Source organism: Pogoniulus pusillus, chromosome 6 (genome assembly GCF_015220805.1).
Source record: "Pogoniulus pusillus isolate bPogPus1 chromosome 6, bPogPus1.pri, whole genome shotgun sequence".
Lineage (NCBI taxonomy): Eukaryota > Metazoa > Chordata > Aves > Piciformes > Lybiidae > Pogoniulus > Pogoniulus pusillus.
In genome coordinates this window covers 36,756,301-36,783,185 of record NC_087269.1, presented here as the reverse complement: position 1 = coordinate 36,783,185, position 26,885 = coordinate 36,756,301, and the positions used below count along the sequence as shown (strand labels likewise).

General features: G+C 39.3%; 1 protein-coding gene across 1 annotated transcript in view; it reads right to left on the bottom strand.

Moving 5' to 3' along the window:
- Positions 1–431: 431 nt before the first annotated feature.
- The window catches only part of MYPN (myopalladin), a 47,297-nt gene continuing 20,843 nt past the window's right edge, over positions 432–26,885 (bottom strand). Inside the window, exons 8-19 of the mRNA XM_064145211.1 lie at positions 26,586–26,702; positions 25,139–25,505; positions 22,338–22,898; positions 20,222–20,369; positions 9,969–10,190; positions 9,580–9,729; positions 8,542–8,621; positions 7,908–8,034; positions 6,239–6,446; positions 5,603–5,768; positions 3,356–3,489; positions 432–682 (exon numbers count right to left, since the gene is read on the bottom strand). Of these exons, the coding sequence (XP_064001281.1) occupies positions 528–682; positions 3,356–3,489; positions 5,603–5,768; positions 6,239–6,446; positions 7,908–8,034; positions 8,542–8,621; positions 9,580–9,729; positions 9,969–10,190; positions 20,222–20,369; positions 22,338–22,898; positions 25,139–25,505; positions 26,586–26,702 (2,435 nt within the window). The 3' untranslated portion in view covers positions 432–527. The remainder of the gene's footprint in view (positions 683–3,355; positions 3,490–5,602; positions 5,769–6,238; positions 6,447–7,907; positions 8,035–8,541; positions 8,622–9,579; positions 9,730–9,968; positions 10,191–20,221; positions 20,370–22,337; positions 22,899–25,138; positions 25,506–26,585; positions 26,703–26,885) is intronic.

Sequence of the window (26,885 nt, the reverse complement as noted above, 5' to 3'; positions counted from 1 at the left end):
GGCATAATAATATATAAAAATGAGTTACATCTTTTCCCTTCCACTTGTGCTTTGTGATTATCTGGCATGTGTTTTAGAATTACATTCAAAGTCTTGTTGTTTACCCTCCTTCAGGATTGTGGTTATTGTCATATGAATGTTTTCACTGGCAGTGTTCCAGCTAAACGTCATCTATCCTTTGTGTGCCTTGCTACAGTACAGGAGATTTAACTCAAGCAGTAGAAGTGGTATTGGGTTTTAGGTGCTGAAAACTATGTTTACTATGTAATTCTTAGCAAACTACACAGTACTGAATTTATTGCACAACACTCCATACCACAATTATTATCCTGTAGTAAAATAATACACAAAAGTCTTGTATGCTATGTTATTTGCAACATTTGCAGCAGCAATACATTTAATTACAAACAAGTTGCTTGTAAACCTTGAGCATCTTGACTTGTACCTCTTTTCCCCCCTTTTTTTCTTATTTTTTTTTCTGCAGTTCTAATATCTCTGCAGGTGTAACCAGAACAAATGTTTGTTTTTCAAAGTTCTTCACTCTCCACCACCCTTTGAGTTGAGGATGAAAATAGTATAGGGCTTTCAGTAGTTGGGAAGGCAGAAATAATGTCGAGTCCAGCATGCCAGCTGCCACCAGGTCGAAGCTTTATTGGTTGTGGAATTTGACGGTGCCACTGAGCTGCAGCAACAGAAACAGAGCAGGCTATGTAAACCTCTAGCTAAGTTAGCAATGAAACAACAAAAGTCAGTGCATACAACTGGAAAGTTGCCTCCAACATCCTTGATTTTAGAGAACAGCGTTGTTGTTCCCTGGTTTAGGGACTGTCCCTGCAAATATTGTAATTCAGGTTGTGTTGGATATTTCCATTGAAGTCTACAGATGGAATTCTGTCCCTGTTCATTTCAGTGGCAATGTTTACATGGATTTCACTAAGTAAAGGATTTCATCACCTAATCTTTGGAATCTCTTCCAAAGCTCTTGCAATCAAAACTAAAACCATACCATAAGCATAAAGAGAGAGGAACACAGTGGACATAGCTCTGATTTTGTACTGCCTCATTGTGTGGTGGGCTTTTCTTCCTGATATAACTTGAAGTCTTTAATTTTAAAGGAATAAGGACTTTTTAAAATAAATTATTACAAAATTTATGTCCATCTGCAACTTTCAACTAGAAATATGTTTCCTAGATTATTTTTTTTAGCTACTAAAGAAATGTAATCCCAAGACACATACACAGTCATTTAAAAGTAATATTCACCATGTTCCCACATAAACAAACACAGTCACAATTTGGTAAGAATATTTAGTTATCATAAAATACTTAGTTATAATTCTTAAAACACTTCAGAAAGGGGAAACTGCCGTTGACTTCACTGTTATCTGTTGTGTTAGTTTGAGGCAAATTGGAATAATTTAATGAGAGAAATTAGATTATAGGCTGTGAAAAGGAAACATCGGTGATGTCTACTTCACTCACAGGCTTGCTGAGATGTACAGAAGTAACAATGTGAACATAGATAAGACAGTGTGTGTGTGCGTCTCTGTCTTGGAGTTTGTGTTTCTCCCTGGGCTTTTTCTGTGTAACTAACCCTTCTATGTGACTAGTTCTTCTGCTTCTAATCCCTCTTGCTGAGCCTCCAAACTCACCTTGCACGTAAGGCAGATTCTGGGATAAGGTAGAGGGGTGGAAAGAAGGTGGAAGGGTGGTTGGGAGCCCCTCCTGGGGACTCTGATTTCTGGGAGGGCTGTTGTCCTTCTGTATCACTTTTAACTTGTATATTACCATATATAGCTGTAAATATTGTGAATATCTGCTTGTATACTTTGCTAAGCTGTAAATATAAAGCTTCATTCCTTAATTTCCATCTGGGTGATTTCATAAGAGTGGAGGCAGGTAACTCCCAAACCATTACATCTATCCAGACAAAAATCTCCAGTCTGCACCCAAACTGGAAAAAACATATCTGTTAGCACTTAAAATGAAGGCTAGAAGTTCAGGCTACAATACTCTGAGAAGAGTCTACATGCTAAGCACTGTCACAAAATGTCTTTCTATGCTGAGTTTTTCAATGATGAATTTTGATCCTGTCTATCTCAAAATATTTGAAAAAGAGTCTCATTTTTTCCCTGCAGCCCCAAATTTGTTTATATTTGAACAACACACTCACTATTTGGTGTAATTTTTTATTTTCATATGGAACTGCAAATCCCAGACCACACTTCCAATTCCCCAGTCACATCCATTCAAAACAGCACAAAGAGAAATTATTTCTATCACTCCCTTTGGCATGTAAGACTTGTAGAGTCTTTAGAAAAGATGAGTGGAATCAGGAGGCATTTCTTACTTTCTACCTTTCCCCTGTTTGTACCTTGAATCCTTCCTGTGAAAACTTACTTTCTCTTGAAACATTTAGATACTTATGGAACTATTTTGCTTGTTTTGTGACCCTTTTTGAATCAGCCTCTCACCAGCCCTCTCCAGAACATCACATTACTACTGTCTAAATCCCCACAAGGTGGCAGGAAACTGACAGAGCTGCGCTGGTGACTTGTGGCTATGCCTGATAATTGAGTGGGATTTTTCAGAAATGAGAATTATGCCTTTGAAAATGTGGTGGTGAGGTGTTGGTGTTTTTTTATTTGCTTTTTTATTTGTTTGGTTTTGCTGTTGGTTTGGTTTGGTTTTCCCTTTGAAGGTATGGCTATAATTCAACAATTTGTGGAATGTGTTCCGGTTTGTTATGCTGTTAAAGTGATCAAAGTACTCTCTTGCTCCAGGTAAATTGTCTTAGCTATTTTGTCTTCTGTAGATACAGTGTAACTAAATTACGTGCTGTAGCTCTCCAGCTGGGATGGTGCCTTCCAAGTCCTAGAAAAATGTATTAGATTCAAACTAGCCTCCAGTAATTAGACATAGCTTCCATCAGACATGTTCCATAGAAGAAAATGTGTTCTTTCTTGTGTGCAATTTATTGTTCCATCTCAGATCAAGGCTGTATCACAGGTGTGTGTCAGAGGGAACAGACTTAAGGCTCAGCTTGACTGCATGTTTATTATATGCTTATGTGTCTAGGGAATTTGGAAGATGGAAAATGGGAGTGGAGAATATTGTGCAAAACTTCTCTGTTTTTTCTTTTTGCTTGCCTTTAAACCTATGCAGGAGAGCTCCTCTGGCCCTTCATGTATATAATTTGCCTCCTCCTGGTGGCCGTATTAGGATGCAGTCATGCTGGGACATTCTTTTCTAATCTATATCCAAACTGGCAATTTACAGACAAGGAATTAGGTGAGGGCTGGGACGAGTCAAAGAGAATAAATTATGCTTTGCTTTCTTACTAGCCAGGACCTACCGTATATGTCAAGTCGAGCAGTACAAGAGACAATACCAGCTTCGTTTTTCGCTGACAAGGTGTACCAGCCTGCATCTGCTTTCTTGGCAGGTTGGATGAAGAGGCAGACATACCCTGTTGCATCTTGATGCATGCTGGAAAAACAGTGTTTGGGAATTAGTATCTCTCAAGAGCATTATCAGCTTTGGGCTTTTACAATATCTACATTAAATATGAAAGAGAGAAGTTTTAGCTTCGATTCTGAAAGAGGTAGCAGTCCAAGATGTTTATAGTCAATAGATTTGCTTTCAGGATGGCCTCAACCAATGATCAGAGTAGCTGAAATCTGTTCTTGCTCCTCTAAGTTGTGCAAAGCCATGGTGTGACAGCGTGAGACAAATTGTTGCTTAGTATGTGTTCATATTGGAATTGGTTATTAAATAAGTGAATTAAACTCATGCAAAGCTGCTGGACAGTCATACTGTATTTTTCCCTAGTTCAGGAACATACCAAAACATAAGATATCAAGAACACTTGTACAAAGTTGTGACATTTCTCACAGCAGAGTCAGTCAGAAACTTTCTTACAGCACTCTTTCCATGAGAAAATGACTGCCTGGCAAACTTGTACAGATTTGTTTGGCCAACATTCAGAAAGAAACCTGCTTCACTGTTCCTTTCTCTTTGCTCTTTGATGATCCAAGTCTTCCTGGCTGCAATTTCCAGGACAAACTGTTCACTAGCATATCAAAGAATGGAGGCTTCTCTACTCTCTAGAGAGTGTTTTGTGCTTTTTATCAACCCAAGTGTTTCACTCATGATAAAAGAAGACATGACAGATGGGCACATGAGAATACTTGAAATTGCAGGAGGTTCTGGAGTTTGGGACTTTGTTTCCTTATGAACTGGAACAAAACAACAAATCACGGAATTTGAGATCAAGAGGACATTTTGTGCTTCTGATAGCTCTAATGAAAAAGGAAACATTCACCCTTTGCTCCCTGCATTATGTAACTTGCCTTATGGTGGAGGTGCAGTAGTATAGGAGCGTATACATGTCCATATCATGGTACAAAAAAGGGCTCTTGGCTTCAGGCAGGACAATAATAGTGAGGCAAGAAGGGGACTAACAAGGACAATGCCACCCATTGCTCCAGCAGATCTGTGCAGAACCACTCAAAGCCTCGGAGCCAGCAGTCCTGGCATTGTGAGGTGTGGGAGATTTCCCTTAGTCATTGCTCTGATGAGCTGAAGCAAAAACTGTGAAAAAGCTGGAAAACGATGAAGTGTTGGAGGGGTGTTATTTTACATTAACTGCAATGTTCAGAGGTGTACAACCATAATGTCTGTGAGAGTATCAGTACGTGAAAGAAATCCTTGAGTAGTAGGGACAACAAGCATAGAAGACCAGAGGTTGCTGGGCTTTTTGGAGAAGGACAGCAGTCTGAGCTGGGACAGGGAGACCACTGAAAGATTTTTCAAGTGAGCCTTCCGTCCTGATAAGGTGTGTTCACAACAAGGGCTGCTGTGGAGCCAGCTTTTTTTGCAGATAGTACTTATGTGAGAATGTGGAGATCTAATGAACGCATGAAATCACTAGCTGGAGCTGAGTGAAATAAAATATTAAAGGTCAGATTTAAGCTGAAGTAGGAATCTTTAAAAAATAAATGACAGCAATTAATTTGTCATTAATTACATCCAGGAATGTATTTCATCAGCTTTTCTTTTGCAGAATCTGAAACCAGTGAGGCATTTGCATGCAAGGGCTAAACCTGACAATTGTATTTTACAAGTGTGGGATCAGAATCTAAATCTTTGCCTGTGTTTGTGACCAAACTTTGTTGTCAGCCTCCGTGTCTGATATGCTAAACTCTCTATTATCCTATGCTCTGGAGTATTCAAAACCATATTCTAACTGCTCTGAGTTTGAATTGACTCATAGTTAGAACTAAACTGAGGAAAAATTAGTTTAGAGGTAGAATGCATTAAAATATCAAACCATAGTATCTTTGATACTTGCTGTATTTGGTCTGTGGCCAAATGGTCTGTCAGCACTTACTGAAGCAGTGGAATATTATGCTCTGTGCCTCTATTCTGAACCAAAGATATAGTTACTGTTCACCTCAGAGAAGCCAGCTTTTTAAAACTTCCTGTGGCTGAAAGAAGTTGTTTTCAGAATAACGCTTCCTGTACTGATCTCACAGATTTTCATGGAAACAATTGGTCCAGCCACAAGAAATTCCCGAGCATGGATATGATGGTACAGTACCTCATCCTCTCCCTGTTTGATGGGATGGTCTCATTATCCTTCTTCCAGTAAAAGATAGGGGGTGGCATTCCCACAACTCTGCACTCTAGTCTGACAGGGTACCCTTCAGGAACACCACAGTTCTGGAGCTTCTCCAAAAACATAGGGGCTCTTTTCACTTCCTTTGCTGGAAAAAGAATTATTGAACAACAGATATTTTATTCTTTGTTGTGCTTTAAACATGACCTCACATCTTGTGAGGCTTTATTAAAGAACAGTATTCTGAATTGTATTTTGTTATTTTAAAACATTTAAAACACTTAAAAACACTGTAAACTTATAAATTTGGACTGAAATCTAGCAGATCTCAACAGATGAATTCAAACCCTATGCATTTTCTGAGGAGAAACTTGAGAATGTCATTTTGCCATGACAAAAGGTAAAGTTATGTTAAGACAGAATTCTTTAAGTCTTCTGTTAACAATCTGCCAACTGAACACCAGGCCCATTTCCTTCTGTCAGGTGAGTTTTACAGCTGTTGAACTCTCCTGCTGTCAGTGGACTAACTCTCTATTTATACTTGTCTGTAGGGAAACTGAGGAAGATAAGTTTGAAGAAGTGTGTACGAATGACTTTGTTGTGACTAGTTTTTCTTACCTACAACAGTGAGCTCCAGACTAAATGAATTTTGTCCTGTTCTATTAGTGGCAAGGCAGGTGTAAGTTCCAGCATCATTTTGTGAGAGAGGATCAATAAGGAGAGAGTGAACTCCTGTCTCTCTGACCAGCATCTTGTGGGTGCCGTCTGGTAGCACAGGTTTGCCATTCAGAAGCCATGTCAGGTCTGGGGTTGGTAACCCACTCACCTACCAAACAGTGAAACAGCTAGAGACACATATCAAACTGACAAAGAGTTTGTAGTACATTCATAGGTGGGCCTTTTTTCAGACACCATCAGAATGTCAGGATCTAGAACAAAAGATATGTTGGTTGTTTTTTTTCCCTCAGTTTCTATTCTTTTGCTGATCAGTGCCAAAAGGGAGAAAACCCAGAAAATAAATAAACAACAAAGTCCCAACAGAAACAAATACATGAAATGCCTACTGTTTTCTTAGTCAGAAAGTAAGAAACTTATTTACATCTCAAATTTACAAAACACTCTGCTAATTTGTTGACTTTTTTAAGGACTGAGTATAAATTATCTAAACCACTGAAGAGTTAAATAGAGGTGAAAAAGAGTCCTATACAAATTACTTTGTCTTTTGTAAAATCTGTTGAGAAATGATATAGCTCCTTGTAGCTGTTAAGCTGACACTATAGATTAAGTATTTTAGGAAAGATTATTAGACTGTATTATAGTCTTCAAGATCTTTCCAATAAATAGATGTACTTACTCATGTCTAAAACACTGCTTTCAAAGCAATACTCTACAAACCAGAGCAAGAGGGAATTGGAACTTCCCTGAATGAGGACTGCTGTCCTTCAGGTTTGTGCAATACCAGACATGCACTAAGGCTTCACAAGCCAAATTCCTTGGCATGCTCCCTAGTAACTTGACATCATAAATTAAGTAGTAATGAATCCTGTTCCTCTTCATCAGGGCATTAACTTCTGCTTCAGAGCTTCCACCCTCTTCAGGATAGGATACATTCTGGAGCATGGAAGAGGTCAGTGACAGCACTGCTATCTTTGCTGTGCTACTGGGGCATAGAGGTACAACCAAAATACATTGGAGCAGATGAGTTTCTTAAAGCACCTCACTAACAGGTTGGTCACTACACATACTCTGACCTCTGACAACTCTCCCTGTAAATGTGGATGTTTCTGCATCTGTGCATGCTGGAGAAGCATAAAATGAACTGCACTCTGTTCCCTCTTTTCAGGGAGCATTAATCTTCAATAATTCATCCTGATACAATGGGAACATTTGTTTGAACAGAATACAACATATTGAATCCTCTCTTTCTCATGGTTTTGTGCTATTCTGGATTAAGCTCAAGAATTTGATAATGGAGCAGAAAGACCTGTCATTCCCAGATGAACTTCTCGAGCTAGGACTGATGAACATATCTAATAATTTGAAGAACCTTCTAAGTGAGCCTTGTATTTCTGGGGTTGTGTTTTCTGTGTTCTTCATTCCATGCAGCATGTGTTGGAAAGAAATCCCTGGAATCAGTTCAGAGCCAATGGCATTAAAAGTGATTTTTTTTAAATGAAGCGTTAAAACTTTCACAGCCAGTGTTCATGCATGCAATAAAGAACATGAAAACTCCTAGCAATGCATGTGCAGAAGGAGGGAAAGTGAAAATGAACAGAGGAAACAGTACCTTGCAATCCAACCTACAAAGTCGCCCCTCATGTGCTACCATGTCACCTGGAGCCTGTAGAAAGTATGGCCTGAAAAAGCGTTCTTGAACTGCCTCTTTGTCTCCATCTGGCACTCGGGGTCGTGTTCTGAAACACAAAATATTGCATGTGTATGTTTGGAGATAAAATTTTTTTTCTTAATACTTAAAAAAGGGAAGATATTGTGGGAAAAGATGAATGGATGGCTTGAGTTACAAGGCAGAAAGGAATGGACTGATTGCAATTTAATACTTCCATATTTTCCATTTGGAAAGACTATCACATTAACTATATCATGTAGTATTCCTGGATTCCCAACATGTCCTTTGTTTCTTTTTACTTTTTTTTCCCCCTCTGGATTTAATCCTTGCCTTTGAAATCCACTGCAACAGATAAATTAAATGATACCTTACACTTAATCCGCCCTGTATTCAAAGATGACCTTCCAAAATACTACTTTCTAGAGGTGACCTGTTGGAGGGAAGTGCTGCTGTTATTTCCATTTGGTGGTTGAGAACTGAAGTACAGAGTGCATTGAACTACCATAGGTAGTTATTTTGAATGTCTATACTTAGAAGCTTAAGGAGGGACTGCAGGACCTGTCTTTCCACTTACCTGTGAGGCTGAGTTGTTGATATTCGACCTCGAGCAGGGATACTCTGAACCATTAGGTGGCCTGAACAACTGATTCTCCCCTGCAGAATACAATGGAAACAGAATTAATAGTTGGTTAATTTGGAAGTATAAATATCTCAGGACGTGGTGTTGGGTTGATGGTTGAACTTGATGATCTTAGAAATCTTTTCCAACTGTAATGATTCTATGATTCTATTTAACATTTACAATACATTCGGTTTTATGTTTGTAAATTAACTGAACTATAGGGTAAATAGAACTTTTTCAGAGCAAATGCTGTTGGCATGCTATGGAGTGCAGTTGTGGCAGTGCTGTGGAGTGCACTGTGTCTAAAGCAATGTGTTCCTCAGACTCTGCAAGGCTGTGGCAATGCCATTTAGCAGTGGTACTGTATAGATCAGTTTAACCCCTGTCTGTCCCCACTATTCCATTCCCGCCACTGTGGCTTCACAGGTACTAGCTGCTAGTACAAATGTACTGCTGTGTTTCTGCAGCCCCAGAGCAACCCAAAAGTGGCTGGGCTGACATACAATTCAGGAAAAATGAAAAATATAATCTGGAAGAAGTTGTCTGCTCTGGCTCAGAGTACTGCTAAATAAACAGCTAAACTAGCACATAGAGTGAAGGAGAATGGTGTCAGGGGATGAGACGATTTGCAGATCAACTGTGCAAACACTTCCAAAATGTAACACTTCCAAATCAGATGTAGCATTTAGTTGCCCCTTGCTCTATTCTTTCTGCCTCAAATAACATGTCTACCTTGTCACCACATCTCAAAAAGTCAGCAGAAGAGTGAGACAGGAGTTTTAAATGTGAGAAAGTGTCCTTAATGATTGTGACCGGGATGTGTAAGACTAGGGAAGCAGTTTTATAATTCTCCATTATGTAGTTTACAATCCTCTGAAGCATCTGATTTTTTTATACAGTCACCTCTCAGTGTTAAACTAGGTGGCCCATTCACATGAATTAGAAAAAGAAGAAACAAGCATTTCAGTAGATGAAAGCAAGACATCTTACTTGTGGATTTGCAGCCATAATCGTGTAGTTGCCATCATCATCATTAGTAGACGTTTCAATATGTAAAGAACATGTTCCATCTTCTTCTCTGTTCATTTTGAAATGTGGGTTTTTCTTTGAGATCTGCTTGCCATCCTTGAACCAGTATACCTGCAGCGATCAGAACCCCCCACCGTGACTGAATGCTTGCACTGTAGTGGAAGAGTGGCTAGAAAAAGTCAAGGTCTGTTACATGCTCAGGAGCAGATATTATTAGAAAGCAAGTGGGAAATAAGCTGGTTTAGAACTCTCTGCACTGAGTCATATTCTTAGGACTGAGACTTCGCAGAGGGATGCATACAAAATAGCTGATTTTCATTCCTTTTCCACTGACAGTGAGAGTGACCTACCTTAGGAACAGGTATTCCAACTATTTTGCAAGTGAACGTAATAGGAGATCCTTCCATTACTCGAAAATGCTTGAGTCTCTTATCAAAGATGGGTGCTATGTATTTGCCTGTAGGGATTTCCTCATGTTGGACCTCATCATCTGATTCATCCACTGGGGTACGTTCAAGGCGAAACTCAATTTCATTCATCAGCCTCTGCTCAAAGCTGGAAATCCTGTACTCCTGCAGAGGGAGAGAGACACTGACAGGAGTGAGTTGTGCTCTGTGGTGCTTGTAGTCGTTTGTGCTTTTAGACTAATTCTAAAGTGAGTGAAAATGACAAAACCTATGGAAACTAGTCAATAATGAAACAGTCCAAATTTGGTCTGCAGACAGATTCACACTGCAGAATGCTTGCAGAATGTAACTAATAAAACTGTTTTTTTAAGTTACAGCTAGGAATTTAATCCTTCTATGTTGCTATGGAAAAAAACCCTACACTTTCTTGCAATGTTAATCAAAAAATATCATTAACATGTAGCAATTGTTTGGAGGATTTTGTGTTCAAATACTAGTCACCTGTATTTATAGAAATGAATATTGCTAGATATATCAATTCAGAATCAAATAAGGAAAATTATACCTACTGAAGGGGAAAACTAGGAAGAAAGAGATATTTTTAGAGTAGTTTACCTTCAGGTTAAAATTAAACCAGATTAGCTGATGTAATAAGAAAAGCAAAACATATAACATGTAAACACTTAAAATATTAAACAGATAATACAATAAAGCCAGCATATTCCTATATAAATGACCATTTGCAGATTGTCTGATGTGATTATGAGCCTTCTCCTAATCCCTCGAAGTCAATCAGAAACTTCTCTTTCCTTAGTTGTTTTGCATGAGGACTAGAACAGGAGACATTTGACCAAATGTCTTTCACTATGGCAGGTGAAGCTTCAGACCAACAACCAGCTTCAAGTTTTGATGCCAAACCAATGTTTCTTCTGGGCATGATGGAGCAGGATACACCTGAATGGACTTATCTGGTAGGAGAAGCTGCCTTGCTACACTGACAGAGGCAGCTGCAAGAGTATCTGGCTTGTCATCATAAACTGCCTTGTGGGGGAGCTTGTAGTACCATATGCAGGTCTGTAGCAGTAACCAAATAAGTTTGCTCAGACTTGAGTTTATGCAGTTCTAAGTCCAGAGCTTCAATTCCTGTTTCTGTTGCAGGGCACTGGTATCTCTGAGATTAGGCTTCTGGTTTATTCTATTACTGACACAAGTTTGGATCTTCAGAACCTCACTGTAATTTGTCAGTTCTGTTTGATGGGGTTTAGTGCTTTATTATTATAGGAGGGAAATTATTTGCATCTTGGAAGAGAAATTCTTGAGCAATTCCAGAAGTGCAGTTCTCATTTTTTAAATGGAATTTTAGATGCTGGTGAACAATAAATAAGAATGTAGCCTATCCTTAGATATATTCCATTTGCTGAAAAAAACAAGGTTCAGGAAATGCATCTTGTCTGAGATCTTAGAAAAAGTTAACTAAAGAACAGCAAGGATCCCAAATCACTCTCACTGACATCACTGATGATTTAACTAGTCCATCACACTGCTGATTATGCTCTTGACCAGTAGTTCCCAGATAGTGAGGAACAAATATAGAGAGGAAGCATCAAATTTTAGATGAAAAAGTCTCTTGGTTTCTTCAGGAGACCAAGGAGATGAAAGTGGCCAAAGGCTGAGAGGTTATAGGGAAGCTGTGAGGAAATGGGGGGCTCAGTGACTTGGGCATGAAAGGATTAAAATGTGGCAGCCACAAAGTAAGAGAAATTGGAAATTGCTGTGGTGGAATAAACACACAGGTAATCTATGGTTTTAGTACTGTCATGGTACATGTGTATCAGTCTCTTCATCTTTAAGTCTTTGTTGGAGGGGTTGCTGTAAGGTCAGCTGTAAGGATTAGCTGTGGTTAGAAACGAGCAGGCAGATCAGAGTAGGGAGGAAGAGACATTGATGAACGGTCTCTCTTTTCGGGAAACTGCATCCTCCTTCCATTCCTCCCTTCTCTGATGATTCAGGCCTGCTTCTTCCACACAGCTCTGGAACAGTGCCCATCATTGCAAGGTAAAAGGAGTGCTCCCAGGGAGTTTAGATTGCTGTGTCTCCCCTTCAAGATACCTTCCTTACCTTTAACACTGTCCCTCCATTCTGACAAGGACAGTCTGCTCTCTGATACTTTCTTCAGAATACAGCTTTGCAAAGCAGGAGTTTTGGAGCTTGCTGGTCTGTAGAGGTGTGCAAGACATGCGCCACAGGGTGGGAGCCACTAGATGGTATCATCCACTCTCCTAGTTGGCTTTGTTTGCTCTGTGGGCTGGCCAACAGCTGGTGATCAGCAAACAGCCTCATAAAGCTTTACTTTATTGAGCTTTTTTTTCTCTTTTCTTTCAGACAGCATGTCTCAACAAATCGCTTTAATAGATCATATTCTAATGTCAGCTAAGGCATATTTCTGACAACCAAAGCTATCATTTTTCCATTTATAAGCTGAGAGCTGATTACAGTATTCCAAGGGGAGGTTAAACAATCAGTCTTTTACCCTTGATACTGAAGAAAATGGCTGTGAGGTTTTAGGGAGGAAGGATCTAATCAAAATCAGAGAGGGACGATTATGTTCTGAGAAGTAGCCAAATCACCAAAATGTACTGCAGTCGTAGTTTGTCGTTAGAGGCTCCCCATAAGTTAAGGAATTCAAATCTAAATACTCTGTTGCAAGCAATGTACTGGAAAACTTATTTTCCTTCTACATCTTTGAGAGCTTTCCATAGTTTTCTTTCTGTTGTTTAGGTAGCTCTTGGCAGCAGAGAGCAAAATCTGTGGCAAAAAAAATCCTCTACTGAGCAAGGATTTCCTTAAGTGTTTGAATTTTCCAGTAGGACCCGAAGATACTACTCTTCTAAGAGTGAAATTGTTTTCAGGGATTTCACATGCTGTGTGGCCTTTGATAATGTGGAACCTAATCAAGGATTTATTAAGGTAGCTGTAATCTCTTTCCCTCCTCCCTTTTCGTCATCTAGTGATTCGTCACATGAATAAAGGTCAGGGCAGTATAGCAAGTATGGGATACAGAGTCTCATTGCTGCTCGTTACTGTTTATGGTATAATCAACCTCTCAAAATTATGTCATTATTTCTGGATATTGGTTATATGGCAGCATAATTCTAAAGGTAAATACTCTGGTTTGCAGACATGTTCCTCATTTATAATTTCCTCCCTTTGCAAAGATAAGCCATTTTAAAAGTGTATTGTGTGTTTAAAGGGCAACAGGGCTGATGGGCAGAGCAGGCTAAGTGACTCATAAGTTGGTTGTCTCAGAAGCTAGGCACAGTAAATCTGTGAAGAATTTTTATTCAGAGAGGGCAACTCTGAACTTAGATTAGCATGAAATGGGTGGAGGTGAGAAGTGTTCAGACTTATCAGAGCCAGATAGCAATCCATAGGCATTAGTCTAGAAGACTAAAAATTGGAGAGGGCTTTTGCAAGAGCCAGCGCCTTTAAGGTTTTCAGTGCAACACAGTAAAGAGCAAAGGGAGGAAAAATAGGGCCTGCAGCTCAGAAGCCAATTGTATTCTGAGCTGCATCAAAAGCAGTGTGACCAGCAGGACCAGAGAGGTGATTCTGCCCTCCTGCTCTGCTCTGGTGAGACCCTGCTGGGAGTAACATGTCCAGTTCAGCTTCCCCCAATATAGGAGGGACATGGAGCTTCTGGAGTGGGTCACAAAGATGAGAACCTCCCCTATGGGGACAGGCTGAGAGAGTTGGGGCTGTTCAGCCTGGAGAAGAGAAGGCTCAAAAGGAGACCTTCTGGTGGCCTTTCAGTACCTGAAAAGGGCCTACAAGAAAGCTAGGAAGGGACTTTTTACGAGGCCTTGTAAGTGACAGGATGAGGGACAATGGCTTGAAGTTTGAGAGAAGATTTAGACTGGAGATTAAGAAGAAATTCTTTACAGTGAGGGTTGTGAGACACTGGAACAGGCTGCCCAAGTGAGGCGGTGGATGCCCTCTCCCTGGAGGTGTTCAAGGCTAGGCTGAATGAGGCCTTGAGCAACTTGGATGAGTAGAAGGTATCCCTGCCTGTGGCGGGGGGGTTGGAACTAGGCGATCTTTAAGGTCCCTTCCAACACAAACCATCCTATGAATGTATGAATCTACTCTAACATACAGAATCATTGAATTTGTCTAATCTGGAAGTCACCAGACAAAAAAGGTATAAAATACGACCAGCAGTTTGCCACAACAAATAGATATTGCTGTGCTATCAGCACTGGGCTGTCATTGCTGGTAGCTGCTTCTCTGCTTAGAAATTCCAAGAGTTGCTGTGTTTCCATGCAGAGGCAGCAGGCTCTGGCTAGGCGCCATGAGCTGAATGCATGGGTTTAGACTGGCTGTTGTAAGGAGTTCAAAAGCACACTTTACATCAGGAAATGCTGAAGTTAGGGTTCCTAATTTGTGGGTTGTGCTCATACTTCAGCCTTTGTCTTTCTAAGTGCGTTGCTTAGTGTGCATATAAATGCTTACAGAAATTTACACACCAACAGGCGAGGCTGAGCTGACATTGCTGTGAACATTTTAACACCAGCATGCAAAGACTGAGGTACTATTCCAAACTTTTTATAAATAACAGGACTCAGTGAAATAAGATGAAATAAGCAGTTGCATAGAGAATACTACCTTGGGGGATTTTGCTTGTTTGGTAGATTTTCTTCTAGGATTAGCAAGAACAGAAAATAGTTGTTAATATGGCGTTCTGAATTATTACATAAGCCATATAACTATTTCTGAATGTGATTACCTAAGTGGAGTAGGGCAAAGTGTTTGTATTTGTGGTTCAGACAAGTATTTCATAAAGCATCACACAAAGTCACTGTGATCTCTGGGTACAATGTTAAAACTAGGCTGCAGTTCAGCATACTGAGGAAGGAGGCTAAGGGAAAGAGTACAAAGGTTGGAGCTTTGGTTTTGGGTCAAAAATGTATGGTTCCAGATACTCATATTTGTTTAATATAGTAGCCAGATATTTAAAACAATGCTACCTTCCAGCTAGAAAACGGTAAACTTCAAGCTCCAGTCTAGAAGTATAAATGTTTTGTACAAATTAGAATATATAAAATATGTATATAATACAATTGTATATAATTCTCTATATATTCTGAGTAGAAAGCAAGTTTCAAAACCTTGATATTTCACTTACATGCATTAGCAAAAGGGGAGTAGGCAGTGGTGGTTGCATTAACATAAGGTGTAGCTGGAAGAGTGAAAGACTTAAAAATGGGGAGAGCAAAGCCATCAAATTGATGGTGAATATGTGGTTTGAGCAGTTCTAATGGAAATTTGGAAGAGAAGGAGAAGTGAAATGCAGCTTCTCTTTTGATAAGTTATTAGTCATTGCACTGTCACGGCTGAAGGTGCTGATTCACATAATTTTGTTGCTGTGATTTATTTGTTTGGCCCCATTATCATAATTTTTTGCTCATCTGACAACAAGGCAGACTGTTGCCTGCATTTTATGCAGGGGAAATTGTAGTCTGAAGAAGCTAAATCACCTCTAAAGGTGACATAGAAAGTCTGTGAAAGTTTAGAAGGTGCAGAGAGTTGGATCGTGGCCTCCTACATCTTGAGTCAAGTAATCTAGTTCCTGGGCCATTCTGCTATCTGTGAACTACTTTGGCAAAAGGGGAATTGCATAAACTGTAGCAATTACAGTAAGTTTCTGAGGATCTGTGTGTGTGAATATGAGTTCTCAAATCCTGGATTGGCTGAAGTTAAAGTCTATCTTGCTGTTGATTTTAGCAGGGTTCAGTTGTCAGTGAAAATACATGCTAACAGTAGAAACTTGCAGCATCAAAATAATTTGATGAGGTGTTACTGGTGACGTGGCTTGTGTGATCAGCTGGGGTCTGTGTATGGCTTCTCAGGCCGTTGTTTTTAATGTTCTGAAAGCTTTTTGACAAATCCTACATTTGCTGCTGTGACATTTCTTCTTAATTATTCCCTGGCAAAAGTAGAGAACATTCTTGTGAGGGCTGTGCATAATTTTCCAAATAGCTGTAGGTTTACCCTTTGTTCTAAAAATAAGGCAGTGACCATGCTTCTTTCTGGGTCTTACATAAGAACCAGCCAACATTGCTACATGATCTTCTTCATAGATCTTCATAAATGACACAGATATGTGAGCACAGGTTGCAGTTCTTATAAGCAACCTCCAGGTACACAATTCTCCTTTTCTTTACTGTTGTGCAGTTAATTCCTTTATTTTTATTACCATGCAAGATTTTGACGTTTAATTACCTAACATTTCTACTTTGTATCCTTTGTATAGCAAAGTTTTGAAAAGATGATATAATTAATTTCTTACTTTTGCCTGTAAAGCTGAAATTCCATTATTTTCAGTCCCATTGGTGAAGTCTTTTTTCCATTTGCCAAAGTCCCCTCAAATTTTCCATCTTCCCTTTTTTTTCTTTACACTTCTTGTTTCTAAATGACATCTTCCAAATGAACACTACCAGGACATTTTACTTGTAAGGAAGATGAAAAGCTCAGTGGACTACACTGACAGATTTTGGAAAGTGAGAAGACACTGTCTGTGCTCAGCTTTCATCAAGTGGTGCAGTAGTCCAGACACTCACTGAGGTTAGACTTGAAGGCTTTATCTTAAATGATTTCAACCTCAGTCTCTAACAGAAACCTCTCAGCTCCATGCTAATAAAACCGAAGGCTGAGAGGGGATCTTATCAATGTCTATAAATATCTAAGGGGTGGGTGTCAAGATGAAGGTCTCTCTTTTCAGTGGTGCTCAGTGATAAAACAAGGAAGAAGTGCAAGCTAGAACACAGAAGGTTCCACCTCAACATGAGAAGACACTTCTTATGGTGAGTGTGATGGAGCACTTCAAGAGGCTGCCCAGAGAGGTTGTGAAGTCTTCCTCTCTGGAGACTTTCAAAACCTGCCTGGATGTGTTCCTGTGCAGTCTGCTCAAGGTGATCCTGCTTTGTCAGTGGGGTTGGACTTGATGATCTCTAGAGGTCCCTTCCAACCTCTGACATTCTGACATTCTGTGATTGTGGGGAGTAAAGATGAGTGGACAGGGAACAACTTTGTCCTTCTTGTCCTCTGCCACCGTGTAGAAATACTGAAACATTCACTGCATCAAGTAGAAGAATCCTGGTGTTTGTCCTAGTTTCTACACAGGAGGGTGATTCTCTTTTTCTGTCTCAGCCTGTTTCTTTCCTCCAGCACAAACTGCAAGAAAGGATTCTAGCAGCTTTCTCAAGCTGCCCTAACCATTGAGCTGAAATGCTCTTTGAAATGTCCTGCTAAAGGAAGGCCTGTTCCACACGGCCAGAAAAGTCTAAACTTTTATTCCTTGAGAAAGTGAGAAAAAAACCCAGATCTCCTGTTACAGGAGCAGTTCTGAAAGGTGGAATTTTCGGATTTTTATCCTGCTGATAAAGAATGCTTAATTATTTGTGCAACTAACAATACACATACTCACTGGCAAGGAGTCAGGCTGGCCTTACAGGACTTAGGAATTCAACAGTCTTCAGGACAAGGAAGAAACTGAGTTAAGTCTCCTCTATACTGGGACTTGCCCTAACCTCTTCCTGCAGTTGTGCAAAGCTGACCCTCGCTTAGTGTAACTCCTGTTTGAAAGAACTGAGCAAAAGTGACTGAACATGTTTGGTGTAACTGGTTCACATCCCTTCCAACACTCCTAATTGTGCTGACATTTCACCTGGCAGCATGGCACACTACCATCTGCAGAAATGACAGCTATAGTGTTTTTCTTTTGTGAGAATGACAGCTTGTTATTGCATGTTCTTGATCAAAGTTGCAGCTAGAATATGAGCAAAATCAGATTTGTGTTTCTGTCAGCACTGCATGATTATCATAGCTGCAGAAGACCAGAGACTAATCTGTTCTGTCTCATGAGACATCAGCAAAATTACCAACGATGTTCTGATTCTGGGTTTCTTTTTTGTGGTGATGAATGATGTACCGGGTGGAACAGAAGGAGTACAGCTGGGTTATTAGGGACCATGCTGAGTGCATAATGCTGACACTTAGGAAAATCTCAGCTTGTAAGCTATGCACTTTTCATATGGAATTCAATGACAGATAATAAACAGAGCACCAGGATGTAAATCACTCATGTTCATCACTGCAGTGTACATAGCACTATGAGACAAGAGTACTTGAAAGCACAGACTTGTCATCTGCAGCTTTCACTATGGATGATTCCTACATGCTCTGCAGATACTGGAAATGAGACCAAATGCTGATACTGAAATATGAGGTTATGACATAATTCTCAAAATAAAAATACACCAGAGAACACCTTTATGAGAAGGAACTTTAAAGATACCATATAGAAGAGATGAGGAAGCCAACACTTTGAGCTTCTTACTGGATTGCTGCACTCCATTCTTTACACAGTGATCTCTCACACAGAGGAGTTGCCTTTCTATTTATGAGGAAGTAGGAAGCCCTTCTTTATTGTTACAATAATAAATTTGTTGCAGATATGCTATATGGAGGATGAAAATATATCCTTTTAAATTCTGTGTTAACTACAAAAGGAAAAAGCAGAACAAAAATCTGTGGGAGTGAATCCAGTACTCCAACATCTCATTCTCATGATGTTGATTATTCTATAAATGGCAAGTAATAGGAATTTTGGAAAATGCATCCTCTCATCTCTTTAAATTATCACAGCATTCTCTGAGGAGAAAACTCAGAGCTGAATTTGTTTGAGTTAGTCTGAGCAGTGGTTTTCCTGGATGTGGAAGAACAAAATCAGATGTGCTTAAAGGTGGGAACTGAGGGAAAAATGAGGGAACTTTTTTTCATGGCCTAAAGTTGTTTTCTCATTTATTGCACTTGGCATTCTAATTACTGTAGCAATTACAAAAGTGGCAGCTTTGACTTTTTTCATGTTTGAGGGTCTTAGAATCAAGGTTTTGGTTTGGTCTCATGCAGAATATCAAATAAGTATATAAATAACTCCTTCTGTCAGCAGATAACTTTGACACTCGTGGCGATCATTGTTTCTAAAGGGGTTATCATGCAGTTAACTCGAAAGACTGATTGGTATTTCACAGTAGCTCTCTAAATAATTTGTCTTACTACTACAGTAAGTACAAATTGTAACACTTGTGATTCATCTGCAAAACACAGGGCTTGCCAGTTGCTTTACTCAAAGTGCTTTGGCAGCAGGATCTGTCAGAAGGAAAGGTCAACAGCGGGATTAAAAAAAATAGGGATTACACTGCAGTTGCCCACAGAGGGTAGTTTGCTCCAGAGACTCCATGGCTTTTTGCTTGTCTTTGCAGATTCTCTGTCAGAAGGGCTAACAGACCTTGTGAAAAGTTACCTTGTTGACAACAGAGGAGGGTACAGCATTATTTGCTGTATGAAACCTGAGCTGGTGGGGCAGCCTTAGAGGGCTCCATGGCCAAGATGAGAGCAGCATCATCACTTTCAGATAGAACAACTATCTAGCAGTCCTTAGTGCATCCTACTGTTATTGGGGGTGAACCTGGTTCACAGTGAAGTCAACCTCAAAATATTTAATTTCTTCACTAATGTCCTAGACACTGCCCAGATCCCATGAATTTATTGATTGCAATGAAGAATGAATAGATATTTATTTCCTTGAACTTTGTCAAAGCCTTGTTATTTTGCTGAACTCTAATAGTGGTATGCCTGAAGTTCAGGCTATGCCAGTAACATCTACAAAACACTTTGTTCAAAGTTCCTAACAGCCCTCTGCCAATTCATATAAGTTGGGAGATGTGGTTTAAAGCTAAAAATTAAATGCCACCATTTAGTTCAATCAAAGTAAAACAAGTAACCTTTTCTTAATCAGTTAAAAGAACATGTATGTATGCAGCGAGTTAAGCCACTTGTAAAGTGAAGAAGTCAAATCCAATGTACAGAAGTTTCCATGAAAAGAAGGAAGCTTTGAATGCCTATCAGTCTGTAACAGTGATGATCAGAAATTAAAAATATTGCTCAGACACAAAGTAAACCCTCTACAGCTGCATCCTCTCATACTTCCTATTTAAAGCTCTGGTTTGCTATTCCAAACCAGTACTTACCAGAAAAGCTCACCCTTCAAAGTAGCATAGCAGCTCAACCACACAAACACCTTTTGTCCCACAAGTCATAATACATGTCTTGTTCCTGTTCACACACAATTTTCTTACCTGCTGACTACTTTGTTGATTAACATCCTCTCTGAACTGCAGTTTTCTTTCCAAGTCCTTTACAAGTGCAGCTTTATTTTCCCGAATAGATTCATCTGTTGCTAATGGCAGAGGCTTCAGATTTTTCTTTGTTAATCCCTGAGTCGGGCTATTAAAAGAAAATTCTGATACTAACATGCAGAAATCATGAAGCAATCAGTGTGTGTATATATATTTATATTTATATTTATTTATTGTCACCTGTGTGACATGATACATTATGTGTCAGTTGTCTGTAGGAACCTATTCTTCATTTATGTAGAAAACAAAGCACAATATGGGAATGTGTTTTTTGGGTACTATTTTAATGGTGCATCCCATAAGTATTAGAATAATATAATAAACATCTGTATTCAATTTATGTTGATCTTGGAATAATGATGTCTCAATGAATGCTAAAGAAATGTGTAGAGGTGTTACCATGATTGCTGTGCATTATATCTTTCTTTTGTTGCTCTGCAGACATGGTGATCTCTGCTGCTTTTGTAACCAGAATTATTATAATTGATAATCATAGAATCTTAGAACCATTAAGATTGGGAAAGACCTCTACGATCATCAAGTCCAACCATTGACCTAACACTACCATGACCACTAAACCATGTCCCAAGATATTTTTACTTCAAAATTAACCAACTTCTAATTCTGTTTCCATTGTGATTTGCAGGGGAATACTCCAAAATAAAGCTGAAATTTCAATAGATCTTCATCAATTAGAACAGATATTCTTCATCTTCCTGATCTTTTGTGCCCTCGCTTCTCTGCCTGGTAGGTGTACTGTAAGGATTTATTTGGTAATGACTGGACAGCAGTTAGGAAAAAGTAAAGCACTTTGCAAGGGTTAAGTGTCATTAATGCAAAGGGAATGCCTCTGCACTTGCTCACCAGCTCCAAAGGGAGGAATGGGAGTTGGTGAGTAGTTGCAGTTGATCTTTGATGGCTGTTACAATGTTGTGAAAGCAGTCCAAAGGCTGGAGTTTGGTATAGTTAAAACCTTCCCTTTGAACCTTGTAACTTTGTCATGTAAACGTGACCATGATGGCAGGGCCATGAAGGCCTCTGGGCATGTGCCACAGGGTGACAGTGATTTTAAGTTTGTGCTGGGCAACCATGAAGTCTAGGAGTGTAATGTTGGATTGAAGGCAGGAGTTTGTGGCACATAGAGAGGTGAATGGTCACATATACAGGGACACTTTTTTCTGTTATAAATACAGATGGGTTGCTGTAGTGTCAGCAGAATAGTTGGGAGATTGTAACTTACTGACAGCTACCACTACCTTGAAGTGTACTATTGCTAGAAGGGGGAAATATCCCTTACTTTGTGCAGAATTTGGAGTTCTATGCATGAAAAGTTGTATCAATCTACTGGTGCTAGCTGTGTTCACACAGAGTTCACATAGTCCACAAAAGGAATATTAATTTCAACTAGTAGTAAAGAAGGAACTCTTAAGGCCTAACCTTTCCAGTACATCATCATCATTACTTTCTTGTGTGGTCATAGAAATCATGCTGGCTGTAAGTTATCTGTGAACCATTAACTCTTCTGAGATTCAGTGTGGGACTTCAAACACAGAAAGTATTGCAAGCAGAAAAATATCTTTACTGAAATAATTTCTGAGATTTACCTGCACTGAAAAATAACTTACATTGTGAAGGACCTTTTAACAATTTACCCATTGCTTGCAATAAATAAGAATGTTTATGTAGCTCCTAAAGTAAAATAGTGTTAGAGGGGCTTATCCTGCAAGCTTATGAAATCTGTTTTCTCCCACTAAGTCTTAATAATCTCTGAGCTCCCAAATTCATGTATGCATCTGTTTATAAACTCACATTTCTCTACCTTGAATTTTTCTTACCCTTGGTGTATCTTGTTATAGAAGGTACTGTCCCTTCTTTTCTTACCTGAATGTAAAGGTTAGATGAACTGACCAGAATAAGTAACTAACTCACTTTTCTATGTTATGAGTGACCTGCACTTCTAGGAACTCATCACTGAACGCTTAAACAGAAATACATCTGAGTTTCCTTCAGGAGTATTTTTGTCCCTGCTTCTGCACACATGGTTTATGGTACTTACGTGGATGGTGTGCTTCTGGGCAGTCCCATTGCATTGGTTGATGGCACAGCAGGAAGGGAGGGAAGAACAGCACTAAGGAAAGCAACTGGATTCTGAATGCGGCCAGTTGGGGAGATGGGAGCAGGGGTCACAGTCTGTGGTTGAAACTGTTTTGCACTAGCTGTAGAAAATGTTAATGGTGGAGACCGTTCACTTTTGCTTGTAAAACTGCCAGAAGACTTTGACTGGGCAGGTGGAGGACTTCCTGTGAAGTTTTCCTTGTTATTTGCTCTTTGATTTCCTTGAGGGGCATTGATGAATGCTGTAACTGAGGAGCTGGAAGAGGAACTGGAGGGTGCAGTGGTTTGTGATGGCAGGAACTGTTTAGGGCGGCTGTAGCTGAATGCTTGGGAAGCAGAGGCTTTGCTTTGCTGGTATGTGGTTGAGGTGGACTGTTGATGAAGTGAAGAAGCAGAGTTCAGTAAAGCTGTGTTGAATGACAACTCTCTTGTAGGTATCTGATGCACTTGCTGTTGTTCAAGCAAGACCTGGTTGTGGAGCTGTTTTAATTGGGTCTGATCGCTGCATATAAAACAAATGTGAGCAAAATTGGTCATGAGCCTTGAATATGCTGGAAGAGAAAAATTCTATGTCCTGTGATACAGTAAAAGGTAGAGGAATCTGCTACATGACACACTCTCTAACATTATGAAAAGATCATTAAAATAGTTTGCTACTAAAATAAACTTTTCCTTCCTCTGCCTTCCTTTGACAGAGGCACAAAACCTTTTTGTCTGAGAACTATTTGACTGAAGATGATTCTTACATTTTAACACATTAAATATGAAGATAAATCTTACTTGAAGGTTTTGAAGGGATAGCATTGTCAAATTCTGTTCTGTGTCATCATAGTAGCTCTCTGTTTCTGTAACTAAGAGTAGCACTTGATTTAACAGATTTTAAGTGAATGTTTGTACGCCAGGTTGCAGTTATTTAACTCCTGTCCAAGTGGGTTCTGAACACAGCATTTCAGCTAATAAAGCTTTGTAAAAACCCACCAAAAGAGATCCTTCCAATGGAGTTTAGATGGTGTTTGCTTTCGTGGACAGGCAAGAGTGCATGACTCTGAGAGGACATGCCTTTCATGCAGTTGCTGTTTCCTAGGTGCTATCTACTGTGTATGTCTTTGGGGCTTTTGTCATTAAGGAAAATTATTTTGCCTTGTCAAGTGGTTATTATGTGCATGGAAATGCAGCATATGGAAAACAGGCTAACTTTTCCCCTTCTAGGAAAAAAAAAACCAAAACAACAACCAAAATGACATAGAGTATATGGAAAATGATTATGTAATAAATTATCAAGTATAAAATAACTAATGCTAAAAAGTGGACAAGGTAGAAGCAACCTCAATTGGTACTGAAAAAAGTCCACAGAATTTTGTTTTAAAGAATCTTTGGTTTTATAGGGTACTAAACAAAAAACATACTAAAGGTAGATAAAAATAACAATTTCAAGCTTCCAAAAAGTAGAACATTAAAGAATTGAAGTTCTGCAGTCTTTATTTTGTGTCCTTGTTATAGGTTTTTTAGGGGATGATGGTGAGAGAAATTCTTCTTTATGCAAGTATTGGGCAAATTAAATGCTGTTTGTACTCCTCTCTTGAACACATCATAACTCTGAAAGTAAATAAAGCTGTGAACATGAGCTTAACAAATTGAAAAAAACCCACTGGTCCAAGCTCTTCCGCTGCTATATAGTATGTAAGTTCTGTCTGCTCACTTGTTACATTCATCCTATGAAATTACATCCCTAATTAAGAGTGTCAGTGATTTAGGCTAGAAATTTCTTCCTGAGCCTCTAGCTAAAGGTTCTGCCTATTTAAGAAATTAAATGAAGGATTCTGCATGCTGTTTGTTAAACTAGATTTAGGAGATTTCAAAGATGCTGAAGAGGTATCTCTTAATAATCTACAGTGTGAATGTCATAAAGTTGACCTCTAAGAAAACTATGTTACTTCTGAAAATTTCCTCTTGAGCTCACAGTCCACTCATCATTCAGGTGCTTTTTAGTTCAACTGCTTTCATATTATCAAAATTTCCATGTATTTAAACTATTTTAGGAGAAGATTATGATTGTGAGATGTAAAAATCATGAAGCAAGGCCTTCAGGACTACAGTTGCTAGCCTGTACTGTGCAATAAAACTGAATATGTCTGGTTTTGGTAACATGATATAGTCAGGATTGAGTGACATATATTTGAAGAACATATATATGAAATACATTTGAAGAATATAAAGAAAAACTTTTTTTCCTGGGAGACTGCTGGAGAGATTCCAAACCTGCCTGGACATGATCCTGGGTAACCTGCTGTGGGTGCCGCTCCACTAGCAGTGGGGTTAGTCCCTTCCAACTCCTACCGTACTGGGATTCTGGGATTCTGTGAACCCACTTTTATTTTGCCTGCATGAAACTAGTGGTGTTCACCTCCTGCTTGCAGCAGAGAACATTGTGGAATTAAATACCATTTCCAAGAAGAAACATTTTCCTTTTAAAATTGAGGAATATTTTTTCTTAGAGGGATATACAGGAAAAAACACCCCTCGAGCTCTGTAGAATTATTTTTCTTAGAATATGGTTAATTAGGCCAACACCCCACTGGTTTTTTGTTCTCCTTTGTTCTTTTGTCTGGTTTCTTTTTTTGTCTTGTTTTGTTTGGTTTTTGTTTTGTTTTGTTTTGTTTTTTTCTTTCTTCTAGTGCAAGTGCCCTGGTCTGCAAATGCTAAATAGTGATGCTCCTGTGACTTAGAATAATTTATACTTACAGCTTTGGTTTAGCCAGTACTGGAGGGGGTTCCTTGGATGGTGATGTTGGCTCTGGTATTTTCACTGGCTGTCCATTTATCCTCTCTTGGAAATAGTTTGATCTGTTTTGGTTTGTAATGCCAGGTCCATCCTCTGATGATTCACTTCCTTTGTCATCTTCAGGCAGCTTGAAGTGCACACGGAGACCTATCTTGGAACTCGATCTGGGTTCATTGTGGTTCACAAGAACACCTTCAAGTTTAGGTTTAGGGATTTGAGTTACTACATGATTGGAAGGAGTACATTGGGGAGGTTGATGTTCAGCAGCAAATAAGTTGATTGAGCTGGTCATGTGGAGGGTAGCAGCATTGTTATTGTCTTCAGATGCTGGAATAACAAATTTCAAACTTTAGGTGATGTGTAAATACCATAAATTATACTAAGATGAAATCACAAAAGTTACAGTTGGATAAACTCACTCTGATGTCCTTTTACCTGTTGGACTGAGTTGTCTGTCCTCATTTGCTAAATAACAAATTCCCTTTGTAAAGGAAAATTGTAAACGTGGGGGTAAAAAGGCATAGTTCTAGTCTGGAAAGACACAGCAGTGGTCTTCAGCCATGTCCTCTGTGAAATTCCTCTAGCACCTTTGAAATACAAACTTTCTTTTCAGAGATTTCTCTAACTTTTTTAGCTATGAACAACACTGGCAGAACCTGAGCAGAATAGGAGTCACCAGCCCACTATGCTTTTTTGTACTGTTCTTTGCTTACCTAACTGCTCAGTGCCTTGGGAGCTGCCTAGCCAGCATGACATCTGTGCTGAGACAGCACGTCACAAGACATCCTGCCCACACCTGAAAGTCTCCTGCCAAGATGAGAAGTCCTGGAGATACACAAATCATCCAGAGAAATCACAATCAGGTCAGAGATCATTTGCCTCCTTTCCCCAGCACCCTGGGAAGCCTGGGAAGAGTCAAAAGCCTCAGTGGCTCACAAGACATTGAGAGAACCCTCTGTGAGTGTTTGGGTACTATTTGAAGCTCTAGCTAGCCCTGTGAGTAGATATTCAAAGCCTCTCTAAGAACTCCTGTAACTAGATTCTATTTTGCCTTTCTGCCTTAGTAGCCCCTGGTGGGCAAGAGGTATAATTGAAATGAAGAACTTCTTTCCAGTATAATGTTTGTTTTTTCTAGTTATTCCTTACAGTGTTCTAGTTTTGCCTGTTCCCTGTGTATATAAGTATCCAAACCATGCATTTCAAACCTTATAAATAAGTTTTCTGGAGAGATTTAATGTTAATAAACGTTTTTTATAGTTATTAACAATCTTAGCTCAGATATCAAAATGAATATAGATTATTAATTTGCATAATTCATAACAGCTTGGTAAGCAGCCTGGACTACACAGTGCAGCAGCTTCTCTGCTTGTACTTAATAGCATGCAAAAGACTAAAGCAATCTCTTACCTTTGACAGTTAGATGAGCTATGCTGGACACAGTGCCGTATTTATTGCTCGCAGTGCAGGTGAAAGTGCCAGAATCTTCTGAAAACACTTCAGCGATAACAAGAGTACAAATTTCCTCTGCAAAGATTCAGAGCAGTGTTATTGCAGGCAATGAGCAAGCACACAAAGCCTTGACTACCCTCAGGAACATTTCCTTAAGGCTTTCCATCTTGCTGGGTTTGATTTTAATTTCATCAGTATTATTAATTTTGGCAGCCTTTATGTGCAGCAGCTGTTATCAGCATTGTCTGCAGCAACTGG